This window comes from Anarrhichthys ocellatus, unplaced genomic scaffold, assembly GCF_004355925.1.
Source record: "Anarrhichthys ocellatus isolate YVR2014 unplaced genomic scaffold, GSC_Weel_1.0 scaffold1, whole genome shotgun sequence".
Taxonomy (NCBI): domain Eukaryota; kingdom Metazoa; phylum Chordata; class Actinopteri; order Perciformes; family Anarhichadidae; genus Anarrhichthys; species Anarrhichthys ocellatus.
The window spans coordinates 2,090,786-2,116,447 of record NW_022280031.1 but is presented as its reverse complement, the minus strand read 5'-3'; the positions used below and the strand labels follow the sequence as shown (position 1 = coordinate 2,116,447).

The 25,662-nt window shown below is 40.3% G+C and overlaps 1 protein-coding gene across 1 annotated transcript; it reads right to left on the bottom strand.

Moving 5' to 3' along the window:
• Window positions 1–20,542: 20,542 nt before the first annotated feature.
• LOC116383140 (uncharacterized) lies at window positions 20,543–21,762 on the bottom strand. The gene is made up of 2 exons (XM_031846734.1): window positions 21,679–21,762; window positions 20,543–21,475 (listed from the first exon to the last, which is right to left on the bottom strand). The coding sequence occupies exons 1-2, from the start codon at window positions 21,760–21,762 to the stop codon at window positions 20,807–20,809; spliced, it is 753 nt and encodes a 250-aa protein (XP_031702594.1). The 3' UTR covers window positions 20,543–20,806.
• Window positions 21,763–25,662: the final 3,900 nt, after the last annotated feature.

Below are 25,662 nucleotides of genomic sequence, written 5' to 3'. Positions count from 1 at the left end.
CGTGTGTTCTTGGTCCAAAGCAACAACAACACTTTATACTTGAATTTAGATTTCAACATGTTTTCAACATTTGTTTTTGGTGTTTGTCTGTAAACGTCACCTGTGTGCAGAATAGATTGGGGTGGATTTACTCAGTGTGCAGGCATGTGTTGAAACAGGCAGATAAACAGTGTTAAGCCATTGTCAACAAGACTGTACAAGCACACAGGTCACATTCACTGATTTTATTTTTTGGCAGATTTTGTACAGTAGCTCCCATACACTTTTCCCAGGTTTGATATGATCAAACTTATCCTCATGACGTGTGTGTGTGTGTGTGTGTGTGTGTGTGTGTGTGTGTGTGTGTGTGTGTGTAAAAGAAGTGTAAAAAAACCCTGAAAAAGAGTTGGATCGTTGCTAAATATGTTAGCAGTAAGTCATTGGAGTCATTCATGACTGGGAAAAAAGAAGAATGCTTTTCATTTCCTGTCGGGGAATACAAAATGATAGATTCAAATGAGGCAGAGGCATTTCCAGGACTTCAAAAAGATGCAGAGCTATTTTCTGTAGCTGCCCTGAGTGCAGTGTAATTATCCAAAGGAGACACTGGGGATGTTTTGCTGTGTAAAGGGACAGCTAAGAGATCAGGTATGCAGGGAATGGCATCTGTAGGTCCGTAGAGACATTCACTAGTGACTACAGGCCTGAATAACAGGACACAGACAGACAGACATCTTTATACATCTGGTTTTTACCTTCTGATTGTTGTTAATAAACCATTTCATTCGTTTACTTTTGCTCTATTCTTTATTCTAGGTTAGATTACCTCTGTGTTTCCGTTTGTGTCTTGCTCTCCCTCACTCTCTCAACGGCCACGTTTGGATGCAGATGATGAGCTGCCTGGTCACGCCTCCTTCCTCCTCTGTTGTCTGTCAGAGGAAAAGGAGAGCAGCGTGGCCCGAGCAGGTATAGCGCTGCCAGGCTTCAGCGGTCCTCCGATTGGACAACAGAGCACCCCTTCAGACACGGGTCACTTCCTTCTGGGAAACAGCCTCCGCATCATGCGCTCTGGACCGAGGGACCGCGTTGGAAGACATCACAGCTGCCATGTTGTCATCCCCGACCCCCTGACCCTGCCACTCCAGACGGGCGGGATGGAGGAGGGTTGCCAAAATGTTTGTGGATTTGAGTGGGTGGACGATTTTATAAGTGTGTGTGTGTCTGTATATGCGAGTGCACTGGTGAGAGGGCGAGGACATGGAGAGGGTCAACAGCACGATGCTGTGGCAATGAATCTGTTCAATTGAAGAGAATTTCATTTTTATTGTGGAAACCATATCAAGAGCCGAACTTAGTCCAACTGCAGGTCAAGTTTTATACATTCGCTCAGGTTAAAATCAGACAAAGGACACAACATAGGACATTGAAAAGAAAACTGATCTATACCCTCCGCCTCAATAACATAAAACAACATTTACTGTTGACAAATCACATGGTCCTCAAGATTAAATTGAGTTTGCTCTATTGCCATGGAAACTGGAGCTTAAAGTTGACATTATTTAATCTTCTGTAGAAAAGATGAATGTCAAAACATTCTCTCTCAAGATCAGTTTTCACTCTAAGAAAAACAAGGAAGATGTCCATAAGCCCTGTAAATCAGGATCATGTTGTAGAAAGACATTCAGATTAAGATTTAACATTTTAGTTTTGAATACCAAGTGTTTAAAATGTTTTTTCAGAGACAGATTTCCACAACAATCAGTAATATTTCAGGATATCAAACAATGCATTCATATTTTCAACAATGTTCCACTATACATTGCCAAGTGCAATAGGTATACATTATGTATTTCTGGTACTTTTAAAACCAGGAAGGTGCAATAAAGAGTATAAAAAGATACTCTAAATCTCAATTGGAGGTAAAAGCCGAATTTTCATGTGTAAAACCAAAACATATTGCAACAAACATATTACATACTGAATGACAATGTGTTGTACTGAGACCCAGTTAACATGCAATGGTGATCTTACCCAACAGAGGTCCCTGTTGCACCGGATATAGAGCTTAAATTCTCACTGATCCAACTTCACACACCACAGGGACCCAGTGTGTGTTTATTGAGAATAACAGTTGTGTTTGTCCAGGCCAAAGGATCGCAGGCTTGCAAAAGGGAAGACATCGTTTTTTATGGTTATGAGGTTTTAAATAACTGTGCCTAGAACCCATATTTCCAGTGTGTTTTTTGTGAGTTTCTGTCCATGAAATTAAATGCATACCTTTAATATGCTGTCATCAGTATCAATGGTCTGTATTAAGTGATCAAATTACAGTTAAAAGCTCCACAATCCTCTCCATAACAACTGGATGCGTACTGAGTTAAGGATTACACCCATGGGTGCAGTTTGAGGCAAACAGCTTGTTACTCTCCAAGCGTATCAGAAATCTTCCTGAATGTATGACATGTTATTTGCAACACATGGTCGCCCAGCATGATACATACGGCGTTGAAAAGTAATACAACTTTGTGAGGTGCCAAACTGCAGTTATAGATGTGCAGAATGTGACGCATCCCCTTTTAAGAGTACAGGCTCTGCATCATCTCATTGACCCACCGCATTCAGAATCGCATTTAGCATCCAGTCGAAGAGAAAATCCATCTCCCCCTTCGCCGGCCGCTGAGAAATGTAGCAATGTGTGAGGAAAAATAATAACATAAAACTATATTAGAGATCCTCTTTGCCAAGCAGAGAAGGTATTGATTTTAGAAGAATGTTTTAGAAAGTCTCTTCCGCGGGCCATTGCTAACGCTGCTTCTTCTCCCAGTCCTCAAAGCCACAAAACAACATTTTAGACTGTCATTTTCTCTGTCTGTCTCTGTTTATGTGACACGCAGGTGTAAGTGTGTGTGGAATAGCGTGAATGTTTATCAAATCCCATATTTCCTGACAGAACCTCTGAAGCGTTAAATTAAAACCTTGACATGATTCTTTTAATAACTGTTGCAGAATACCCCTTTTATTTCAATCCTTTTTTTGTCATTGAGATGGAAAAATTCAATTATCGAGTCTGATTGTACGATTGTTAATCTCCGTTACTGTAATGAGGTGTGGTGATGGTTGGAGATATAGGTTCAGTGAAGGGCAGGGGTCAGAGTTGTGGACTAGACAGACAGGTAGGGATGGAAACTGTCTGGCACCATCAAACAAGTTCATATGCACCAGCTGCCAAAACGCCACCACAGGGGAAGACAGTGGCAAGATATTGTCAGTCTTTTGCCACATGAGGCCTACAGTACATAGATGTTTGTATCTGCGTGTGTGTGTGTGTGCGTGCGTGTGTGTTTTCAGTCTGTCCGTCCATCTGTGTGTGCAGAGGGAGACCAGGACAGAGAGGCAGAAAGCACTGGTGTATGTGTGATTTCATGCTTGTGCAAGAATAAATGAACAAAGGCGATGTGTCGTCACCACACACACACACACACACACACATAAAGAGAGAGACACGTTTACAGAGTGAGTTCTGAGGCCTAGAGAAAGAGAGAGAGAAGAGAGGGAGGGGGGGGAGAAAAGGCTGGAGAGAAGACTGCAGGGTTGGAACCAATTAGGACAGGAGAGGATCCCTCCACCTGCACTGCGAAGCCCCAGGGGAGAGCCCCAGTGACAAGATGAGGGATCATCATCATTACCATTATTTATTTGCTAAGCACTGGGGCCAACCATAATAGGATTTGCGAATTACAATGAGAGCCTTGTTTTTGGGGCACAGAGGACGCTTGAAGGGGGAGGGAGGGTAAATGCTGGATAAAAGCAAGCATATATTTGGAGACATCAGCCACGCATATGATATGCTGAAATAAATGCATTTTAATCAATTATACACACCTATTATAGGCTGCCGACTATCATCAATAATATATGTGTCTCTGGTAGTTCGGTATCTTGTGTGAAGAAGTCAAGTCAAACTGTCGCCCTGAAATCAATTCTGCGTATTCAGGTACATCCTATTCAATTCATGCTATCATTGATATCCATAACATTTTCGGCGTATTCTTTTTGTGTACTCATGTGTATGGTCAATAGATAGACTGCATTTATGCTTAGTTGCAATAAAATGAGCCCAGCAAAACAAACAAACAGAAACATCGTCTAAACACACCGACAAACAGGAAAACATCAAAAGAAATGTAAAGTGAACTAAACATCATGTAAACTAAAAATACTAAATAATCACATGTAACGGTATTTCGAAACAAACAAACAAACGAACCCATGTGCTAGGCAGGGAACGGAACACGCACACACTCACAGGTGTTATTAACAGGAAGTGTCCACTGAGACAGCAGCCGAGGAGACAGTGTGGGTCGAGTTGAGTGCAACAAGTGAGTGAAATCAGTCGAGTTCATTGATAGAAATCAGTCACTGCTAAGTACATTTGTGCAGTATGCCTACACAAACTGAAACTGTTAGGAACATGTCTAGTGTCGAGGGAAATAGTTTTTCCTGTCGGCCACATTCAATGAATTTCGGTGTCTTCAGGGCAACATGTGGAAACGTGTCTGCCAGTGAGGGCTACGGGACCTATGATATTAGTTATTATATCTTATATCTTATAGCTTAAAACGACCAATACAGCTGACATGATACCTTTTTATCAGTCAATGTTGTGAATTCAAAATTGTTCTTAGTAAAAGTAGCAGTATTATCAACAAAATATCAGAGCTGCGACTAATCATTTTCATTATCAATTCATTTTTTCGATTATTTTCTGGATAATTGACTATTTGTTTGGTCCATAAGATGTCAGGCAACAGTAAGAACATCATTACACTACAGTGTCCCAAAGCCCACCCAAAGTGAGCTCATAAAGGAAAGCAATCAATAATGGAGAGAAGAAAGGAAACTCCCTCACACAGGTGCAGGCTGACGTTTTTACAGTTTGTGTTATAGTATGGTATCATTTGTATTGGATTATTATATCTGACAGATGTTACTGGTTTAGTTGGAGCTACTGTACTATTAACCAACTTTATAGTGCAGTGCTGATGTCATTCACATGCACTGCAACAAGGAACCTATAAAAATAGAATATAAAGTCGGAGCCATTTGGAACTGTGAAATGGTCTCTATGCCCCACAGATCTCCGGTGTCTGCGGTCTCTCTTAGTTTATCTGATCTTGAATGCTGTTCTTTATCCTCTTTATAAACTCATTGTATGTTTTGGATGAACATTTGAATCTGATGTAAGCAGTAACCATGTGACACTTGAGTTGTAATACAGAATAAAGTAGCGTAAAATGGAAAGTGAAATACCTTAAAATGATACTTCAGTGCAGTTCTTGAGTAAATGTACTTACAGTACTGTAATTTACTTCACACTGTAGATTATTGTAGATTACAGAACATGGATAAACCAGTGTCTCACACATGAACCGCCTGTTACTGCTGCTGAGCTGCAAGAGAATCGCACCTGCAACAGAGTGCACTAATGACGGAAAGGATATTATCCTAAGAGCGTTCAGCACCAACTGGTCGTCTTCCCCTATTCTAATGGTGAGTAAAGCTTTATTTTCTACCACTGGCATAGTTGTGAGCCTGTTGCAGATTAATTTGTACACCACACACATCTTTGGTCGATTCATGGTGTTGAATCATGGATGTGTTATTCTATAAAAGAATGTGTGATTTTTTTTTTCTTTTTCATTGCAATAGAAATGAGAGAAAAATGTCAGAGGTCACGGCTGTATGCAAGTTGATCTGAATGCAAATGAACAAAAGCGCAATAGGTTATAAAATGACACTTTTAAGTCAGTTGAAATTAAGTTTTTTAGACAATGAGCGACAGATCAGCTGTCTGTGTGTGTGTGTGTGTGTGTCAGCAATTGTAGGTTTGAGCAATGTGTGCGTCCTTGTTTTTGCACACAACGGCTGGTTTGTATTGGGGAAAGCAGTTTGCGTGTGTGTGTGTGTGTGTGTGTGTGTGTGGATACCGTGTCTGCCTGTGATTCAGGTGTTGTGGAAGAGTGACTATAGTTAGTCCATAACTCATGATGCTCTCCATTCAGAAGACACCTTAGGGCCTGCATTACACCCAGTGAGACTCAATCACAGCCTACGCTAAATCGATAATCCTGGAGATAGTTGGTGGGAGAGAGAAAGAGAGAGAGAAAGATGGAGAGAAAGTGGCTAGGGGAAAGAGAGAAGGGTTGGAGGAGGAGGAGGAGGAGGAGGAGAAAAGGAGACAGAAAGTCCCGAGGAGGAGGGGGAGAGAGAGACAGGAGAGGGGAAGAACGGGGCTTTAAGAACAGGATGGGAAGATGAAAGATGAGGGCTGGTTTTCCCACAAGCTCCCAGATGCCCCTTTGCTGACTGTGTTTTTATCTGACGATGAGAAGACATTGTTGAGGTGAGAGGGGAGAAAAAGAAAAACGAGGAAGAGGAGAATGAATGAAATAAAGAAATCATGATATGGAGAGCAAGTAAAAATACGCTGAAACAACAAGCATCACAAAACCACCCCACCTGCTTTGGATATTGCGCTTTACCTTATTTCATTAAGTCTTGACTCAGCTTGCTAAGAAATGCAGAGTCATGTTATAGCTGGTCCTGCGGCTTTAGTATTTTTTCAGAGGAGGACGTTATTGTCTTTTTTCCCCCCGTATAACTGATTTTCCAGTTAAGTGCTATATGTTTGTCTTTTTGACAACCTAACCTATGAAAACATCAAAACCAAGTCCATTCATACCTTTTGAAAATTCTAATTTAAAAAGGGGTCACAAATATATACTGTAGTTACATTTATTTTAAAAGGGATATGTAGTTACCTGGCACTATAATCTTCAGCAAATGTTACTTAGGGTAACCACTGTGTAGCATTACAATCACAGCACAGCGCGAGTCTGTTATCTCCTCTCTATGTACTGGATTTTAAACCATGAGCACTTTTCAAAATGTGGTGATTCAGGGTAAATTACTGGCGATAGCAATGTGTGCTTTCCTCACAAGAAATAGATGAATAGATGGAAATATTTCAAATCGAAAATTGGATAAAATATACGACTGTAGCTCAGCTGAAATAGAAGGGTATTCATTAAATGTAGGGTTCTTCGGCAAGACACTGAGACCCAAAACTTGTCATCACAAGTATGTATGTATGCGTCGCGGAAAAGAATTGCTTTGGATGAAAGTATTTGCTAAATGATTGTAATGTGCAAGAAACTATAAAGATACTTTAGAAAAAGCAGGTCTCTAAAGCTATGATTACGCATACAATTCCCTTTTAAAATTGTTGAAAAATGGTCTTTATTTGTCACTGTTGTATAAAGAGTGTGAGCAGTCCCCATGCTTTTGGTATTTTTGTAAAAACACAATAGTTAAGAAGTAGGGGAAGCAGAGAGGATCAAACCCTGGTGAGGTTCGATCGTTGGCTGGTGGGAGCTGGCAGCACACTGTAATGAGACAATCTGTGGGCACAACAGGGCAACACCAACAGGTTGGCTCAGAGATGAGCAGCATCAAATCTTCATCCGTCTCTTCCTTTCTCTTGCCGTGTTCACCCTTCTCTCCATCACCCCCGTGCTATATCTCTTCACCTTCACTCCCTCATTTACTTTCACACACACACACACACACACCCTCCGACTCTCACTTTTGCACCTCTTGGTCTCTTCAGCTTCCCCTCTTCTCTCCTCTCCTCACCACCTTCCCTCTCTCTCTCTCTTTTTCTCTCTCTCCTCTTTCCACGACTTGCTGTTGTTTTTGAGTGATGTGCGGCTGATGGCGAATGCTGGGCGATGACAGATGGATGTGACAAGCAGATGGTTTTGCTTGTCGTCTTTAATCACACAAATTCAGTCGGCCATGAAGCCGGAGCTCTGTCTTGTCAGAGAAACACAAAGTGGAGACAAATTTATCCAGCACTCCATAGATTTTGATACAGAAAATGTGTAGGCATTCGTGAAGAGAAGGGTATAAACGTAAATGGGGGTCTTCATGTTGAGCTCGGCCCTGATATTGCTTTGAAGAGTGGCGACTGCTGTTTGGTTGCGTCGCAAAAAGTTGAACTTTTAATTTGACAGCTACGATGATGTGAAGTTGAAGCTGGATAAACATGTGCCCTCTTCATTGCGATTCTGCAATTGCTTGACATTATATGCTGAGTGCATTTTTTAAAATAAAGCAGTATAGTGCTAATATTAACACAAGCTGAAATGAAGGTCCTTTATGACATTACAAAATCTTGCATATCCAGTCTTGCCATAAAGCAAGCCATCTAAATAGTATGTAGCAATCCCTGCAACAGTGTAAAACTACCACAGATATATAAAGAATAGGAAGCTTTGTAGAAATGGTCCCATAAATCTCTGCCAGTAGACAAATCGCTTTAACAGTAATGGTCGTATTGCCCAATTCGACAATTATTTAAAAAGGGCTATGTTTCGATACTGATACCAAAATTATACTTTTTCCATACCTTGCGTTCAGGAATATAGACACAATTACACATTCACAAAACCTTCATTTGCCTTCACGTTTGACATACAATTAGTTCTTAGTACATTTGTAAAATGTAGTCTAGTAGTTCTGCAAAAAATGATAATTTTCTTGTAGGTGATGTTGGATTGCATTACATTTAGAAAAGTTTCTAATATATGTATGGAAATGGAAATGGAGAAAACTTTTGAAACACATTTTTGAGTATTGTGCACTCCAATACATCACCACCCCAATTACAGCATTAGAAATAACCATGCAGTCCAACCAGCACCTCTCTGACCCAGCGTGAACAAAAAAAAAAGAATATTTCACAAGCTTCAAAAATATGTCTGCTTGATCGGGTTGCATTACAGGTATACCCGAAGAGGTTACTGAGTGTACGGTCTATGTAACAAAGCAGATTGCAGTACTGCATCTCGCACCATCTTCTCAATCCATCGGGTACATTCATCATTGAACTTCACCTGCCTCTGTGTTTGATGTATTTAAATGTTAATCTACAACCATTGACCCAAGAGAAGATAAAGGCAAACTGTGAGAAAAATGTGTAACTGGAACAAGACAGTTTTCTGGTAATTGCAACTTCACCGGTAAAGACATCTGAAAACACACACACGCACACACACACACACACACACACACACACACACATACAAACAAATACGGACTGTGGCCAAGATGCTTGCATGAGAGAATCAACACCGAGGCTTTGCAGGGTTTTCAAATGAGGTGTAATTAACAACTCAGCAGAATAAACTGGCAATTGTCTGATAAGGTGTGATATTGTGCGTGTGCACACACACACACACACACACACACACACACACACACACACACACACAGACAGAAACATATCCCTTACTATCTTCACTCAGACAAGGAGATGCTGCAAGTGATTTCTCCACTGGTGTAGAAGTCGACATTAGTCTATTACTTCCCCCATCCCCCTCAGCTTCTTCTTCTGCTCCCTCCATCCCACCATCAAACCAGTTCTCCGTCTCGGTGTAACGACTACCACGGCTCTCAATCTCAAGGTTAGGCGGGCAAGGTCAAATTGACTTTAGATTAATTAACTGTCAATTAAGGGAGTAATTGTTTCATAATGTGGAGTGCCCCCGAGACAAGGTGTGTGTGAGTGGGGCCAGCACTGTCAGAGCTGGTTTAAGCCGATAAGGTGGTGAGTGAAGCCTCTCGGAGCGGGAGGGAAGGGAAAGGATACAGGTGTGTGTGTGGGGGTGTGTGTGTGTGTGTTTGTGTGAGAGGAAAGTGACCGGTAAGAGGTGTGTGAGAGAGAAAGATTGAGTAACGAGTGATATGTCCTCCATTAACCCATAACAGCGGGCCTGCTGGACCCCACGCTCTCCTCCGCTGCCATCAGGGTGCATCGGGTCGCCCTGAGGTGGGTGCACATACATGCAAACAAACACTAAAACACACTGACAGACACACACACACACACACACACACACACACACACACACACACACACACACATACACACACACCTGTGGTAGTGACACATACACAAACAGTCTTACACAATGGGGTTGTATTCTTCACTCACATTAACATTCATCAGCGCATACAGAGGCGGATTCATCTCTACACTACTACAGTTTACCAAGGGAAGGAGAGAAGAGCTCAGAGAGGAAGAAGAGTGATGAAATTAGAATGAAAATGAGAAATGGTGGACAAAAAAAAAACTAAACTAAAAAGAAAGAAGACATGAATGAAAGAGGAAGAGGGGGAGGCCGTGCAGTGAACGTTGCTGAAATGGTTATTGGCTCTTGCTTGCTAATGGTTAGCCTTGAGGGGTGTCAGAGAATGACATGAGCTAACCTCTTCCCTCAGCATTTGTTTCTCCTCTCTTCCTAATATTACCAGTGAGGTTCACCTTTGCAGTCAATCGCAGTTGTTCCATTGAGAGAACAGAGGACGAATCGATAACAATTCAATAATGCGTTGATTGTCTGAAATAGCCAACCTTGCAAATAGCAGATATTCAGTTCTTATTCCCCCTTAAACACAGGGTAAAGTCATGCAGAGCCACTGCACTGTAAAAGTAAACGTACTTTCAGTATCAATTTCCATTACCCCTTTTTCTGGAGACCTTCATTTTAATTTTCTTTTAAACCAAAGCTGCTTTTTCAACCTTTTGCTCAACATTATTAAAAAGGAGAGCGGAGAACAAGAAAGTACGACCAATGTAACAATAAAGTAACTAACAGCAGGTGAGGAATGGACATTATTATACCGGGGACAGTAACGCAAGAGTTTAAAACTTTGAAAAAATGACTTGCAAAATTATTTAAAAAACAAAACAGATTGCATCCCTCCAGCAGTGATACTTCTTTAATTCCCTGAAGCTACCTGGAACTCTGGCAGATTCCCCAAAATTATGCTGGAGCTATGTCACATGATCTACTGTATTTACACCACTAGAATTACAAGAAGTACGCATTACAAAGAATCAGACTAATACAGTGATTAAGTTGATTATAACAGCAGCTGGCAGTGGTATACCCACACAGACGGATACACTATACTCCGGGTAACGCACATAAAAAAAAATAACAATATCTCCACTCCCACAATTAAAGTTAATTTCTTCAAACAAAGAACACCTCCTTTGTGTAGCTTTTAAAGATGTAAAAATGTGTGAAACCCTTGAGATAGTATTTGTTTTTAATCTATTGAGTGAACGTTGCCAAGCTTGTTCACCAATTATTAAGCCTTAGATGTGCTGGTAGTTTAGCTCGGACAGAACCAGGCTTCCTGTTTTCCCTCGTTTCCAGTCTTTGTGCTAAGCTTCACTAACCATCTTTTCCTGGTAGCTTCATATTCAGCCCACAGACATGAGAGTGCCATCAGTCTTCTCATCTAATTCTGTGTATGGAAGAGAATAAGCCCCTTCCCCAAAATATCAAACTATTCCTTTACTCTGCAAAGATTCCTCGTCGGGACAGTTTTACACATTCATCGCCTTACTGTACATGCACAGGATAATAATCCTTGAACACTAATCCATTTCAATTACAAGCCATATCTGTGAACTGGTAATTGATTTCAAAGACGAGACTCTCCTGGCAATCAACGCCTTCGAACAGTGTCCGTACATTGTTTTCTATCTGTGTTTTTAATTGTTTTCCCCTGTTGCTGCATTTTGCATTTCCCAGAACTATCGAGTCGCGGGAGTGATTGCAGATTGCACCGTCTATTGATCAAAAAAGCTCTTCTGTTTTCTGTTTGTCTGTTTGGAAATCTAACATACAACTGAGGTGCGGTCTTGATGGAGCTGCTGGAAACTGATGGAAGCAAGCTTGTGTGTTAGGGTGGGATGGATGGATAGATGATAGACAAATGGATGAATGATGGGGAGATAAATGGATGGGCAGATGAATTGCTGGATGGGTGCACAGATGGATGTGTTGATGGACTGATTATCTGAAAGATGGAGGAGAGGCAGAAGAATAGTGGAATGGACAGAGTGGATTGTCATCATATGAGCTGATGAATAAATGGACAGACAGATAGGTAGATGGCCAGTGAGAGATTAATACGTGCTTTCCCCAGTGGGCCACCTGCATCCTCAGCATTTAGACGAGGGTGGAGAGCAGATACTCATCTGTAATAGGGGTAATGGAGCTCAAAATAAACCCACAAACAACTCTATTTCTATCTCCCCCCAACCTGCCAGCACACCCTCACTCCCTCTCACACTCTCATTTCCCACGTACCTGGCATCCATTTTGACATGTTTTTGAAGGACTACACATATACGCTCCAAACTGGAAACAAGCTCAAACATTGGGAAAAAAAAACGTGAGCATGCTCTGTAAAAATAACAGCCCATACAGCGAAATGTCCATTCCTTTCCAGTTCATCGTTTTTTGGAAAGTATTACTTTATCGCTGGTGAAATATTATCAAATTTTTCACTGTATTTTATGTAAAAACAGGCAGAATAAATATCTTATTAGGCTCCAACTAACAATTATTTGCATTATCAATTACTCTAAAAATATTCTTAATTTGTCGATTATTCTTTTGCTCTATGAAAAAAATAAAATAAAAAAGTCCCTTCCTGTTTCTCCGAGTCCAAGTACTTCCTCTAGTTTTTTTCGACCTTTTAAGCAATGCCTCCATCTTGCAGTTGTATTATGATGTTTTTAAATTCTCTTCGCAGTTGTTGATATAAGTTTCATGGACACCTGATGACTCTGTCATGCAGGCTGCTTGCCTGTTGCTGTTGTTTTTTTCAAGCACACATCCGTTGTGTTTTCCCTGTTTGTGTGCGGACGTGTTTGCTGCAGATATCTCTCTGCAGATGTCTCTGCTCAAATGGTGTATGCATGTCGAATGTGCTTATACAGTTTTCTATATTTCATATGGTTCTGCACCACCACATTGCCCTGCAAGCGTAAGCGTGTACCTGTGAGACATAAACACAAAAGGTTGTTTATGTGTGGTTATCAGTTTTCTGTTACATTCAATTAGAATGCTTTATGCTCTCTCAACAGTGACAGTTACCAGCATAACACATTGCTGTCATTCTTTCATCTCATCCTCCTCTCCTCTCCTCTCTTTTGCATGCTCTCATTTTGCAGTCCTCTCTTAGCAGATGGGCCAGACACACATTGGTGGCTCTGTGTGTAAAGTAACTGGTAGTGAGGCAGTGTGGTTTGACTGTGTGTGTGTATGTGTGTTAGCTACACATGTTTTTTTCTGTCGATTTCTCTCTTTCTGTGTCATGTGATAGTGTTTATGTTAGTGTGTGTGCGTGTACGGTGTGTGTTGACAGGTGGCAGTGGGGATGGTAATGCCACCAGCCACACACTCAGAATACATTTCCATGTCTCCCACCTCCCATCTCATTTAATATTCATCCTGGTGGCTTCTGCGTTCAAACCCACTTATGCTAATGTGTTTTAGGGTATCGGGCTGCTTGTTCTTTAACCATTTTATATTAGCTCTATTGATCATCACTTCGCTGCAAATAATTGTGCAGATAACTGTTATCTATCGGCAGGAAAAGCAGGACCTACAGATAGGCAGAAAAAAAGTGAAGAGTCCACAGAATGGGAACGGGGAATAAAAAAAGAGAAATCAATAGAGCGTAAGCAGTTTTCGCACTCTTGAGAAAAGTTCAGGAAAACTACCATGATGCCTTTCTGCAAAACAGAGTCATTTAAACTTGTGAAAAGTTGGGACAGCTGAGAATCAGTAAACATTACTGGTCCATTTGCAAAATGCCCCATATGTTTTACAATTGTAGTGAGCAATGGTATTGACCATTAGTTATGTTTTTAGTTTTGAAGCGGTTTTCCTGTGATATGATTTATTCAGTTTCCCTTTCTGCCAGTGTTTATAGACTCTTTACAAAGCCTCCAATTACGAGATTGGGAACGTTTCTACTGCCTTTAAACAACCCTTAACATGGAGCCGGCGGCTCACAGCTAACGGTGCTAACAGCGCTAATAGTGCAAACGTCTAAAGAAATGAGAGAGCTGACAATGTTTAGTACAGAGACCCGAATAAACTATGTGTATAAATGTATCTGTATAAACCATATGCTATAAACAATAATGATGCTGCAGTATTTACGCCTATATGACGTAATTGAGTGTTGATGGCGCAGCTACAATGTTAGCAAAGCCTAGCAAAAATCAATCTGAGGTCCATTGAGAAAACAAGCATTTTAAAAGTTTTTAAATTAACTTGTCGTCTTGCGGAGAAAACTAACAAAACATGAATTCAGACTTTTTAGGAATTGGCATCATTATGTTGTTATTTCGGCATCCCTTTTATCCGTTCATTGCAAATAAATCATAGCAAAACTGTTTATTTTGGGTTCATACAGCTGTATTAAACCAGCCGACATGTTCCTTGCTAGATACAGTGAATACACCTTTATGTTATGAACCCAGACAAGACGGTGTTTAGTTTCCTGGGATATCTGGGACTTCCCCAACATGTACAGTACAAAGCAGCAATAGTGGGTATTGATGGTGGAAATATATGGCTTAGTTGATAATGGTTTCCATGGAGCTACTCCTCCTCTCTGGCGCATCCAGCGCCAATGAAGCGAATGATGCAAATTCACACAAAAGGTCCCGCAATCAAACTCCCGCAAGTAACGTGATGCAAAAATTTGCACTGCATAACAGATGGACTGTCAAATCTAACCTGAGGGAAGAAGTTTTGTGGAGAGCCGTAGGTTAGATTCTACAAATGCATATTAGGATTCGGGGAACAAATATTATCAAGGGTTAGGGTGTATCCCCTGGGTAAATATTGGACACCAATGACAATCATATATTAAATTAGATTGATGTAGCTCAGTTTTTAGCCACACTAGTGGTGGGGTTTGAAGATGGCAATCCCAGTCAGCGTGTTGGTTTGTTCATTTTGCACTCAAGTGATGAGGGAATTATTTGACAATGGTTGGGTGGTTTGCCATCCAACCAGATTGGATCCGGACCTTCATGGTCCCCAGAGGATAGCTCCTGGTGACTTTGGCGATCCCCTGACTTCTCTAACACAGGATATCTCTAAAACCAAGGACGAAAGTCTTGACAGTCCAAGAGACTGTGCTAAAATGAGCAACTAATTCAGTAGTCAGTGTTACACAAAGTGCTGCTTCAGCTGAAAGTTGAAACAGGTCTGACAAATTAGGTGTGAGCCAGAGGATAAACCTTTTTTATTTAGATGACAACTTGGCCTTCTTCTAGCATCACCTCTGAACACTATTTATTGTTCCGGTAATGACTTTTTCCAATAATGGTCAGTACTTCGAGATCTCTATAAAATAGGGAAACATTTTCTCTTTAGAACCTACTTTGTTCAACAGAAGAAAAATATTAAATCATAACGCAGATTAAATATTGAAACGTGATTGGTCACAACATTATGGAATATTAATGTAATCGCTTCTGTGTAACACTTCTCAAACCTCTGAAAACGACAAGGCGCTTTCAAATGAAGGAAACAAATCTGTAATTCTACATTAATTATTCACTGATAATTGAGTATATATCTTTCTCTACCTTCTTGTCTACACAATCTGCAAGACAGATCATCTTTTCTAACGTTAATATCATTTTACAACGTCATTTTTTGCCAGCATACTTTACATGTTTTCTACAGGAGTGATAAACCAAAGTCTTGTATCAGTTGGGTGCTTCAAATTATCCCTGTATGGAATTAATTTACCGTCAAAATACATTCGTCACCCTCAAAGCTGCTAACAAGTTGTTTAAATTGATTAACATCGGGTGCTCTGTGGACTAAGCGTTCTTTCTCATATTGCACTTTGGAGCTTTACAGTCCTCTTTTTCTCCCCTTACCTGATTGATATTTTGGTTTCTTTCCATAAATTTGACTGTCGTGAAGTGGAAGGAAAGGCACAGAAGAGTGTGTCCGGCAGTGCAATGCACATTTTATCACTCAGATCTGCACTGCCTGCCTGCTCATGTAGAAGCTGTTGCGTCTGTGCTGTATTTATATAGCTTTAAAACGTAATGTCCATGCGTATTAATCCAAACGGTTGCAATTGCAAACACTGTTTTCACTTTTAGTCATAATTATCCATGTGATTGTAGATTAAAAGATTGTCATGACACATACAACATGGTGCTGTGATGTGTTTGTACAACCTCTGTAAATGTAGAGGGGGCTGGTGGGTCCCCTTCCTCTACTCAGACTGTCCCTGCAGACTGCTGCTGGCTCTGTTTGTCTCTTCACTTGATATCACTGAACTATTTGTTTCATTTGGGCGTTGGGTCTCCTGGGACCAGAGCAGCATGGCAACCAAATGTGTCATCTTCTGCCAGGCTAATTTAATTTAAGAAGCCATTCTTTTGCTTATGGCAATTCTACACCTCCTGCACAAGGACAACAGCTTCCTCACACAGCAGTTACTTTTCAAATAGTGCAACACCTTGCCCGGTGCTACCACAAAATAAACATAAATAGATGAAGCCAAAATAAAAAATTAAGTTTGATAGTAAGCATTTTGTAAAATAATGCAAATGTTTATGAATACTTTTACATCTATGCATTGAGCAAAACAAAGCAATTTTTTGTGTCCAAGAAAATGTCCTATTTCTTCTGTTGTTAATAATATCAGCATGTATCAAAGCATTTTTATTCTATTTTTTGCTTTGATCCATGATTTTTGTTAGAGCCTTTAGCAATCAAATGGCCCGCCAATATTATCGGCAGGTAAAAGTTTTTTATACATATATTGGTATCAGCTCATATGTCGACCAGTAAATGCCAAGAAATAGCAGTACAGATGTTGGCAGTCATTTTAACACATATCATTACATAGTTTGTCTACCTCAGAGCTCTGACATGTTTATTTTTTAACCGTTGAACTGTAAAACATCCAGCTCAGTACACACACTATCTCGGTCACAATTCTTATCAATTTTGAACTTTTAGAGCAAGTGTAAAAACAAACAAAAGACAACTACTCACAAACCCCTCACCCTGATCCACCCACAGACATACAATTCAAACAAGCAAACAAAGCAAAAGCAAAAAAGGATACCAGAGTACCAGATAATTGCCCACGTGTGATGCCCGAAAGTGTTTATGATAAAAAAAATCAACATAGGTTATTCTATTGAATTTCTTTCAACCATTAAATATCAACATTGTTATTGCCCTCAAAAATCCATTATCTGTTAGGATGTTCTGTTTATTTATTCTCTCTGCCATCTTGTCAGGTATAGTATTTGTCCATGATTGATTCTCTCAGCCCATGAATTCAGTAGCTAGCTACGTGTTTGTAGAAGATATGTTACACCCATGCATCAGCGTTCACCAGAACATGCATGTAAGTGTTTAGTAGGTGCTCACATGCTCGCACACACCTGCAGTTCTTTTGGGTTGTTGGCCCAAAGGCAGTGCAGTTAGTCAGGGTCATATGTTAGGAGAGACAGGCTGACCTTCACAGCCACAGGACTGCGAGGATACAGTGGGAGGCAGAGAGGGAAAAAAGAGTTTGGATGCCAGATGTCAAAGGACTTGTGAGAGCAAGTTGGAACCATATCAATCATCCACACCAGCATCAAATTCATTTATAAGTTAAATTGACAATGGTTTCCAGTTTGCGGTTGGCAAAATAATGCTGTCAGCTCTTTGAGAAAAATTGTTAGCTGGCTGCTTATCTGCTGCTAAATCTGGTATACTTCCTGCCCACATACGCAACGCTGTTTTACTTTTGTGACACTCATTTTTAGTAGTAGTAGTAGTAGTTTAGTGATTTTTTTTTCCCAATGTAGGAGCCTGATAACCAAAACTCCAATCAGAGCCCCAATATATTATTGCCATGCCCTCTTATCAGACCTTTTACTTTTCAGTCAACCCTGAGAGAAATTATCATACTGAACACTGATTTAATGAATAACTGAATGAATACTCTCAGATTAAATCTGATACTATGATTATAGAATTGATTGACAGAAATGTCTCATCCAAAGGTAATTACATGAATTCCCTATATGCAGTCATAGTACCGAATCACTTCCAAGATAAGCATACAATACAGTACATTTCTCGGTTTGATATTCTGTGATGATGACCGTTCCAAATGCATTTACCTACTTCAAACTGGCCCGCTGCTGTTTTTCCCCCCCTTCATTGTCAATATGACAGTCCAAGGTCTCAGTTCAGATTATTAAGGTGTCCAACAAACTGCAGCCAGATTACTTTGCAACAGCCCATAACTCACTGAAAACCACACCAGCAACACCTTGGTGCAAAGTGACAAGTCACAGTCCATATCGAAAGCCCCTGTGATCATGTTATGATAATGTTGACTCAGATTAGCAGAAAAGTCAGCATACTTTTCTTAAATTATGAGAATGGACAGGTTTGGGAATATACTGTATACAAAAAAGCTGAGGTGAGTATGGGTCAGCCTGTAACACACATTATTTTAAAGATAATTACTACACTCACAGTCACGTCTTTCGTTCTTCACACACCAATCATGTCTGGAACTGCCGTGTCAGTAGATGTGACCATCGCCTCTGTGACCTCCTGGTGTGACCTTTACTGGCTGCCTGTACAACACTGGACGAATCCCATCTGATTGCTCTTTCTCTCTCTCTCACTCTCCTTCCTTCGCTGTCTCCCATATGTTGTTCAACTGGGTTGAGATCTGCTGACTGCAGCTTGTGATCCACATCAAACCATTCAGTGACTGCTCATGTCCCGTATCAAAGCTTCTCTTTAAATGTCTCTAAGCATTTAATCAGGTTTTTCTTTAATCTGTGACGGCATATGTTGCCCAAATAAAAAAATAAATAAAAAAGTTTTTACAATTTTTTTTAATATTAAAGGGGAGACCATGCTCATTTGCAGGTTCATACTTTCTACAAGAACATGTTTACATGCTTTAATGTTAAAAACTTTGTTAACATTTTTTCCCCCCCGATACAATAATATACCTGTATTCAACCTCTGTCTGAAACACTTTGTTTTAACACCTTAAGCCCTCCTCCCAAAAATGCCCAGTCTGCTCTTTTTGGCTTGACAGTACTCAGATGGTGGGCGATTATATTCTAATGAGCCTGCATATGACAGAAATCTGAATGGCTTATTAAATCACATGTTTTCTGATCCAGGCAACCCACAAAAACCGGACTGGTTTGTCTTATTTCACAGTTTTTGGGTTGGTAGGCACTCCAGATACCCAAATGTATTTGAACAAACACTGAAAAGTTATTTTTACGGTATGTTACCTGTCGGCTCTATTCTTGACTTGTTATTAGTTTACACAACTCTGGCATTATCACTATGCTTGTAATATTGTTTTTATACTCGAACAAAACCTTTTTGTGGACGATGACGTAATTTTATATGAGCTCAAATTCCACAAGCCACCATTTATGTAGCAACCTGGTTATTTACTTGTATGTAGTTGCTAAGCCGTTAGTTAGCAGAGCCTTCAGAAAGGCAAATTGATGTCTAATAATATAACAGCGTGGGTGAAAGGCCTGGTATTCTAAATAATTATTTTAAATCATGAGCCTGTCAAAACCAATCTGTTGAACCGCTCACTGAAATCTTGGGTGTTACAGCTATATATACAACTTGCACCACTTCATGATAAGCCTGGATCAACCGCACAACCCCATTAAATGTTATTCAATAAAAAGCATCCGTTACCTGTTTAAAAGTTAAAGCATTGACACACAGGTTAAGCTGTTGAGGATGAGGGGATGTGTGTACCCTATTTAACAGCTCAAGTGAAGTTAGAGAAGGAGCTCCAGTGCATGGGAGGCCTCAGGAGACACATGTTGACAGGAAATAATGAATCAGAAGGAACCCTCTGGAGGTTCAGGAGATGAGGGGAGAGACAGGAAGAAGGATGAGGGAAAGATGGAGTGAGATGAGGGTGAAGAAGAGGAAGAGGTGAGAGGAAGGGAGAGATGAGGAAGAAAGGGCTTTGGGCTGTTGATGTAAAAAAAAAAATCCATCGACACACGTGTCGCATTTGGGTTGCGTGTGGATGTATTTAGCTTGAAAGTATATGTGTGTATGTGTGTGTTCCTAATCTACAAGTGAGCTTTGTGCACATCATCAGTAGCAGAGCAGCTATCACATATACAGTACATGTCTCTTGGGCAAAACACCTTTACAGTTTTTCTCGATTGCTAAGACACATTTCTTGAAACGGTCACCCATTTTCTCAAAACTGTAAACACAAAACCTCATCTTCAAGCACTATTTACAAAACCTCTGAATCCTCTTGCAAAATGAAACTTTCTCCTCAAAACAGTTTTACCTGTGCTCAAAATCAAACACTGCTCTCAAATCATAAACAAAGTGATCAAAATAATATACACTATCAAGCAGTCAGTAAAGAATACACCAATAAATAGAAAACACATTGTTCAAAACATATAGTTCTCAGGGAGAAGTACAGTTTTAATCTCAAAACAAATTTCATATGAATGAAAACATGTTCTATTACAGTAGCTCAAAATTGATCAGAAATTACAATTGTGCTTTGCTCTTTGCAATTTCTTTTGTTCTTCCTCCTCCTTGTACCCCTATTTTTACAGTACTGTACCCTGCATCTCACAAACGTGTCCTTTGTCTCTGTGATACTGTAATTCTTGTTCTTTGTTGATATGAACCTGCAACCAGTCAAAATCTATTGAGCAGTCAGTACTGTTACTGTAACAAATAGAAAGCACGATGTTCAAGGCCATACAATTTGTTTATTGTACATTATACATCCTACAATGCACTGTAGGCCTACTACAGTATACAATACTACAGTAAAAGGGACAAAAATCAAAGGAGTCAACATGTCATCAATGTGCTTCTTCTTGTCTTTGGGCTGGGTCAGGCCAGAGCACTTCGTCAACATCACAAGCAATATTTTCTCTCCTGAGGCAACGGGGGAAGAAGCCTCTTGTGTGCCGTATCCAGCCCTGACATGATTCCTCACCTATATCACCACAGGCTAATTCCATGGCTTGCAGCAGATTTACTCTGGTGTAGGGTTGTCTATCATACACTTTCCATCTCCATGAGGAGAAAAACTCCTCAATCGCATTCAGGAAAGGCGAGTATGGAGGGAGGTACAAGGTCATAAACTGACCATTGATGTTAAACCATTCCCTTACCTGAGCAGCTCGGTGGAAACTGACATTGTCCAGCACTATCACATTGGTGGGAATGGGATTCTCATTTAGCTCTTGACCCTGCTGCTCAAATAAAATATCTCTTAGATTGGCCAGAAATCTTAGAAGATGCTGGGTGTTATATGGCCCGAGTGTAACATGGTGATGTAGAACACCATGGTTGCTGATAGCAGCACAGATTGTGACATTGCCACCTCGTTGACCAGGGACTTCAACAATGGCCCGCTGTCCAATCACGTTTCGGCCTCTCCTTCTCCTCTTTGTTAGATTGAAGCCTGCTTCATCGACAAAGATTAACTCATGGGGTCTGTCCAAGGATTCCAAGTCAAATATTGTCTGTGTAGGAATACAATATAATGTATGTAGAATTTAGTAAGTTGTACAGAGACAGTGCTATATTGTAGAGTTCAATTAGGCCTACTGTATGCACTTCTGATTCACATACATTGTATGTACTGAAGAGTAATGTCATTCACATAGTATGTGGCAGTACTGTAGACAATCTGGATTACAGTAAATGTGTCTGAATGTACACTTACTTGCACATACTGAGCTCGCAGTTCTTTCACCCTTGGTGAGTTGCGCTCAAAAGGTACTCTGTATATCTGTTTCATTCGTATCATGTTACGATGGAGGACACGGTCAATTGTGGAAATGCTCACACTGTCGATTCCCTGGAAGTGTGTGTTGTCTTGTATCACTCGTTCTTGGATTTCTCTGAGTCGTATTAAATTATCTTGAAGGACCATGCCCACTATAACGGTCTCTTGCTCCTGAGTGAATATAGCTCTCCTTCCACCTGCATGTGGCAGCCTTGCAGTTCTACAAAAAGTAGATGTGCAGTTACAAAAAATATTCATGCAGTACAATACATACAGTGATGAACTTTACAAATGTCTATTGAAACAGCTGCATATAGTGTAGTACAATAAATTTGCAATTACAAAAATACAGTAGCATACTGTACCTGTTCTCTTCTCTGAATGTCCTTACTATGGTGGACACAGAAAATCGGCTCAAATTAGGGTGCACTCTAAGTCCTGCTTCCCTCATTGTCAGTCCGTGGACTATAACATGGTCTATGACTGTTGCTCGAATTTCATCAGATATTTCCACTCTTTATCTTCCTCTTCCTATTCGTCCTCCTCTTCCTCTTTCTTGCCCTCCTCCTCTTCCTCCTCGTCGCCCACCTCGCATACGCACTTGTCCTCGTCCTCGTCCTCTCATATTGTTTCTTCTATCCATTCTCAGACTTTCTCCTTCCCACCTTCAACCACCTGTTTGATCTCTAAACTGGCTTATATTGGTTGTGTCACATCATTTGATACAAGTGAAATCAATTTTGAGTGATTGTGTTTAATCAATGACATGTGTTCTCTATTTGTATTTGATTGTTGCCACTTGTGTTTACCAGTATGGATGACATGTGCATTAGAGTGCAGAATGTGTTTTGAGACTGAGAATGTGTTTAGAGATTTGCTGAAAAGTCTAAGTGAGATCTGCAAATTGTGTTTTACCATGTGAAATAGTTTAAGGTATTGACAACATATTGCACAATTAGCTAAATGAGTTCAGGCAACTAAGAACTTTGTTCAGCCAATGGGTTTTAGTGTTTTAGCAATTGAGAAAAACTGTAAGTGACAAATGCCATATCAACATCAGACTGAAGGCATAAAGGACTGGTAGAGAGATAAACATCTATTTTCAGCCATCAATTGAATAATTTTTCCCCTGGAGTTTTCTAACACAGCACTCACAGATAAACGCATGATATTGAATATCAGACAAGTGGCCAAGAAAATGAATGCATCCGTCAGTGCCACCTTATAAATTCTGACAGTTTACACACAGAGGCGATCATCAGGAACCCGCTGTTAAGGAAAATAAGGATGAGACATTCTCTGGCAACAAAGTTCCCCCTTTTTTATTGAACATTAAATATGATTGTATTGCTGTATGTGCGAAGTAATGGGAGATAAATTCTGTATCGGGGAAAAATGAATTAGCTAGAAGAGAGTGTCTTGTTGAGAAATGGCTCTGTCATGAAGAGAAGGCACAACGAGGGTGATAATAAAGAAAACTGATCTCAGCAGAGTGGCTAGTCGCAACAAAGACAAACAACAGCAAACAGTATGGGCACAATGAGACCATCTGGTTACTTCTAATAACTTAATAGTGAAACTGTCAGTCAGTAATTATTACAATTACCAGAGCTGTTGTTCACTATTTAAAGACAAAGTCCATCCTCCTTTCTTTGTTAATAAAGAGTTTAATCCCATGGTTGTTCAGTACATCCATGCGTTTTAGTTCCAGTAAGAAGTTCTTCTCGATTCATGGATGCCAGTGAAGACAGTCGAGCCTCCCCAGTTGTATTTCCTGAATACGTTTTAATGCGTTTGAGGGCTGAAAATGTCCGCTCAACAGAGGCAGCAGATATTGGGATTGTCACCGCCCAACATGTCAGGCTAGCCCACTGACTAATCACGTACTTGTAGGCCAGCTAGCAGGCTCTGGCACGTCAAAGAATACGCCCAACATGTCAAACTAAAGATCTGATTGGTTGAAGAATATGACAATCAACAATATCGTCCCCGTTCACTTAAACTGCACAGGGATGCACTTGAGACTCTGCAGGCCTCGGGCCTCTCTTCTTACCTAGAGACACAGAGGTGAGATCTGATTGGATAAAAGCTCTACTTAAAACAAGCTGCACTGGAAGCAGAGCAACTAACGAAGACAGTAGCTGTGCAATGAGAAAATAAGCTAATGGGACAAAACATTTTTAATACATGTAGTGTATTTATGAAAAATTATTAAATTATGAAATAGCTATAACTTTGTGATTCTGTCTAGGCCAGCAGGGAAGGCCTTGCTGGCCCTGACGGCCCACCACTGCTGTGGATAGTGTCAACACGAAGTTATTCCAAATATATATAAATGTATAAAATTAAAACGTGAAGGAAATGTATTTATTTTGGTACATTTGACAAGAAGGAAGTGTTTTAGTGTTTGTTCATGCATGCGCAATAGCATGAGCACAAGGATTGTGCTACGTGAGCACATCTGTATATGTGTCTTTGTATTTCCCCTTTTTTTCACACCACCCAGATGTGAAGTGCTGACATCATGTGGTCTGTGCTAATGCATTAATGCTGATGTTTGAGTAGCCAGACAAACATGCTCATATGCAAAGGCATGCTGATACCGGCTTATAAAGGACATACAGACCGAGTGCTGGAACTCTGGCCTCTGTCCTGTTCTAGCTGGGACCATATCAGTGTGGTGGGTGGTAATCAGAAGATATAATACATCAGGCAGCTGGCCGTCCAACCACAATAGAGGGAGCAGCCAGTGTGTCCTTGAAATGGAGAATGAGACTGAGGTGAAGAAATTAGATGTCCAGTCTAGTAATGATGAGCTTGGCCAACCCTGTCCGCACTCAATGTGATCTCACTCTTTCTTCTTTCTCTGTCTCATATTCATGGTCATGGCTTGTATGACTTCCCTGACAAACATATGAAATAGCTAAAATCTTGAACATTATTATCCTTAAGATTTCTATTATATCAAACCCCATTTCTGATACAATTTATTGCAGACATTTTTTTCAGCGGTAGGCTTCCAATATATTTACATTCTGTAGTTGCCTCTGTATATAATACAGTAGTGTTCATTGTTACCGCCGGTTTCCGCTTTTGCTCCTTAAGTTTCAAATTGCGCAGCCGTTCTCAAAAGGATTCACAAAGAAGGATGCATGTACTGGTTGTGATGCTGCTAACAAAAGCCAGTGTATGCACTCATTTCACATACTGCGGAAGACGACATGAGTTCAGTACCGTGTTAGAAGACTTTGTTGTCTGTCTTCTTCGAACAGTGTGACACAATGAATCCACTTAGTTCACAGTCAGTTTTAATGTGCTGTAAACATATAGAAAAGTGAAACATTTCAGATGTTTTCTGTTTTATATATCATTGAATCATTGAAATATAAATTGATTATCCTGTTGTTTGGAAATAACAAGCATTGAAGACTATACCTTGGGCTGTGGGAAATTGTGACGGGTGCTTTAAATACTTTAAAAACATTTTTAGTCCAAACTATAAATTGATTAATCAATAAAATACATTGGGGATTAATTAATAATTAAAATACTTTAGTTTTATCTTCATTATTTAACATGGTTTTCAGCCATAAAGAAACATAAAGATTTTATATGCGGTCTCTTAAAAAGCTGTATATCAGACAAATTCCATTCTCCAAAATCCTTCAGGTGCAAAAGTCCAACAGCACCTCTAAGACGGGAGCACCATCAACATGGTGACATTGTGCGGTGTGGGATTGCTTAATCTAAATTCTCCTATTCCATCTGCTCCAGTGCCTCTCTCCAGGGGTCCACCACTACTCTGGTGCTGCCACTGCTCTGCTCCCTGCCTGCCTAAGTGAACAGCTCTGCCTGTGTCTCAGGGTCACCTTCCCGAGCTACAAGCCTCCACTACCGCTACCTCACGTCTCCTTCGATATT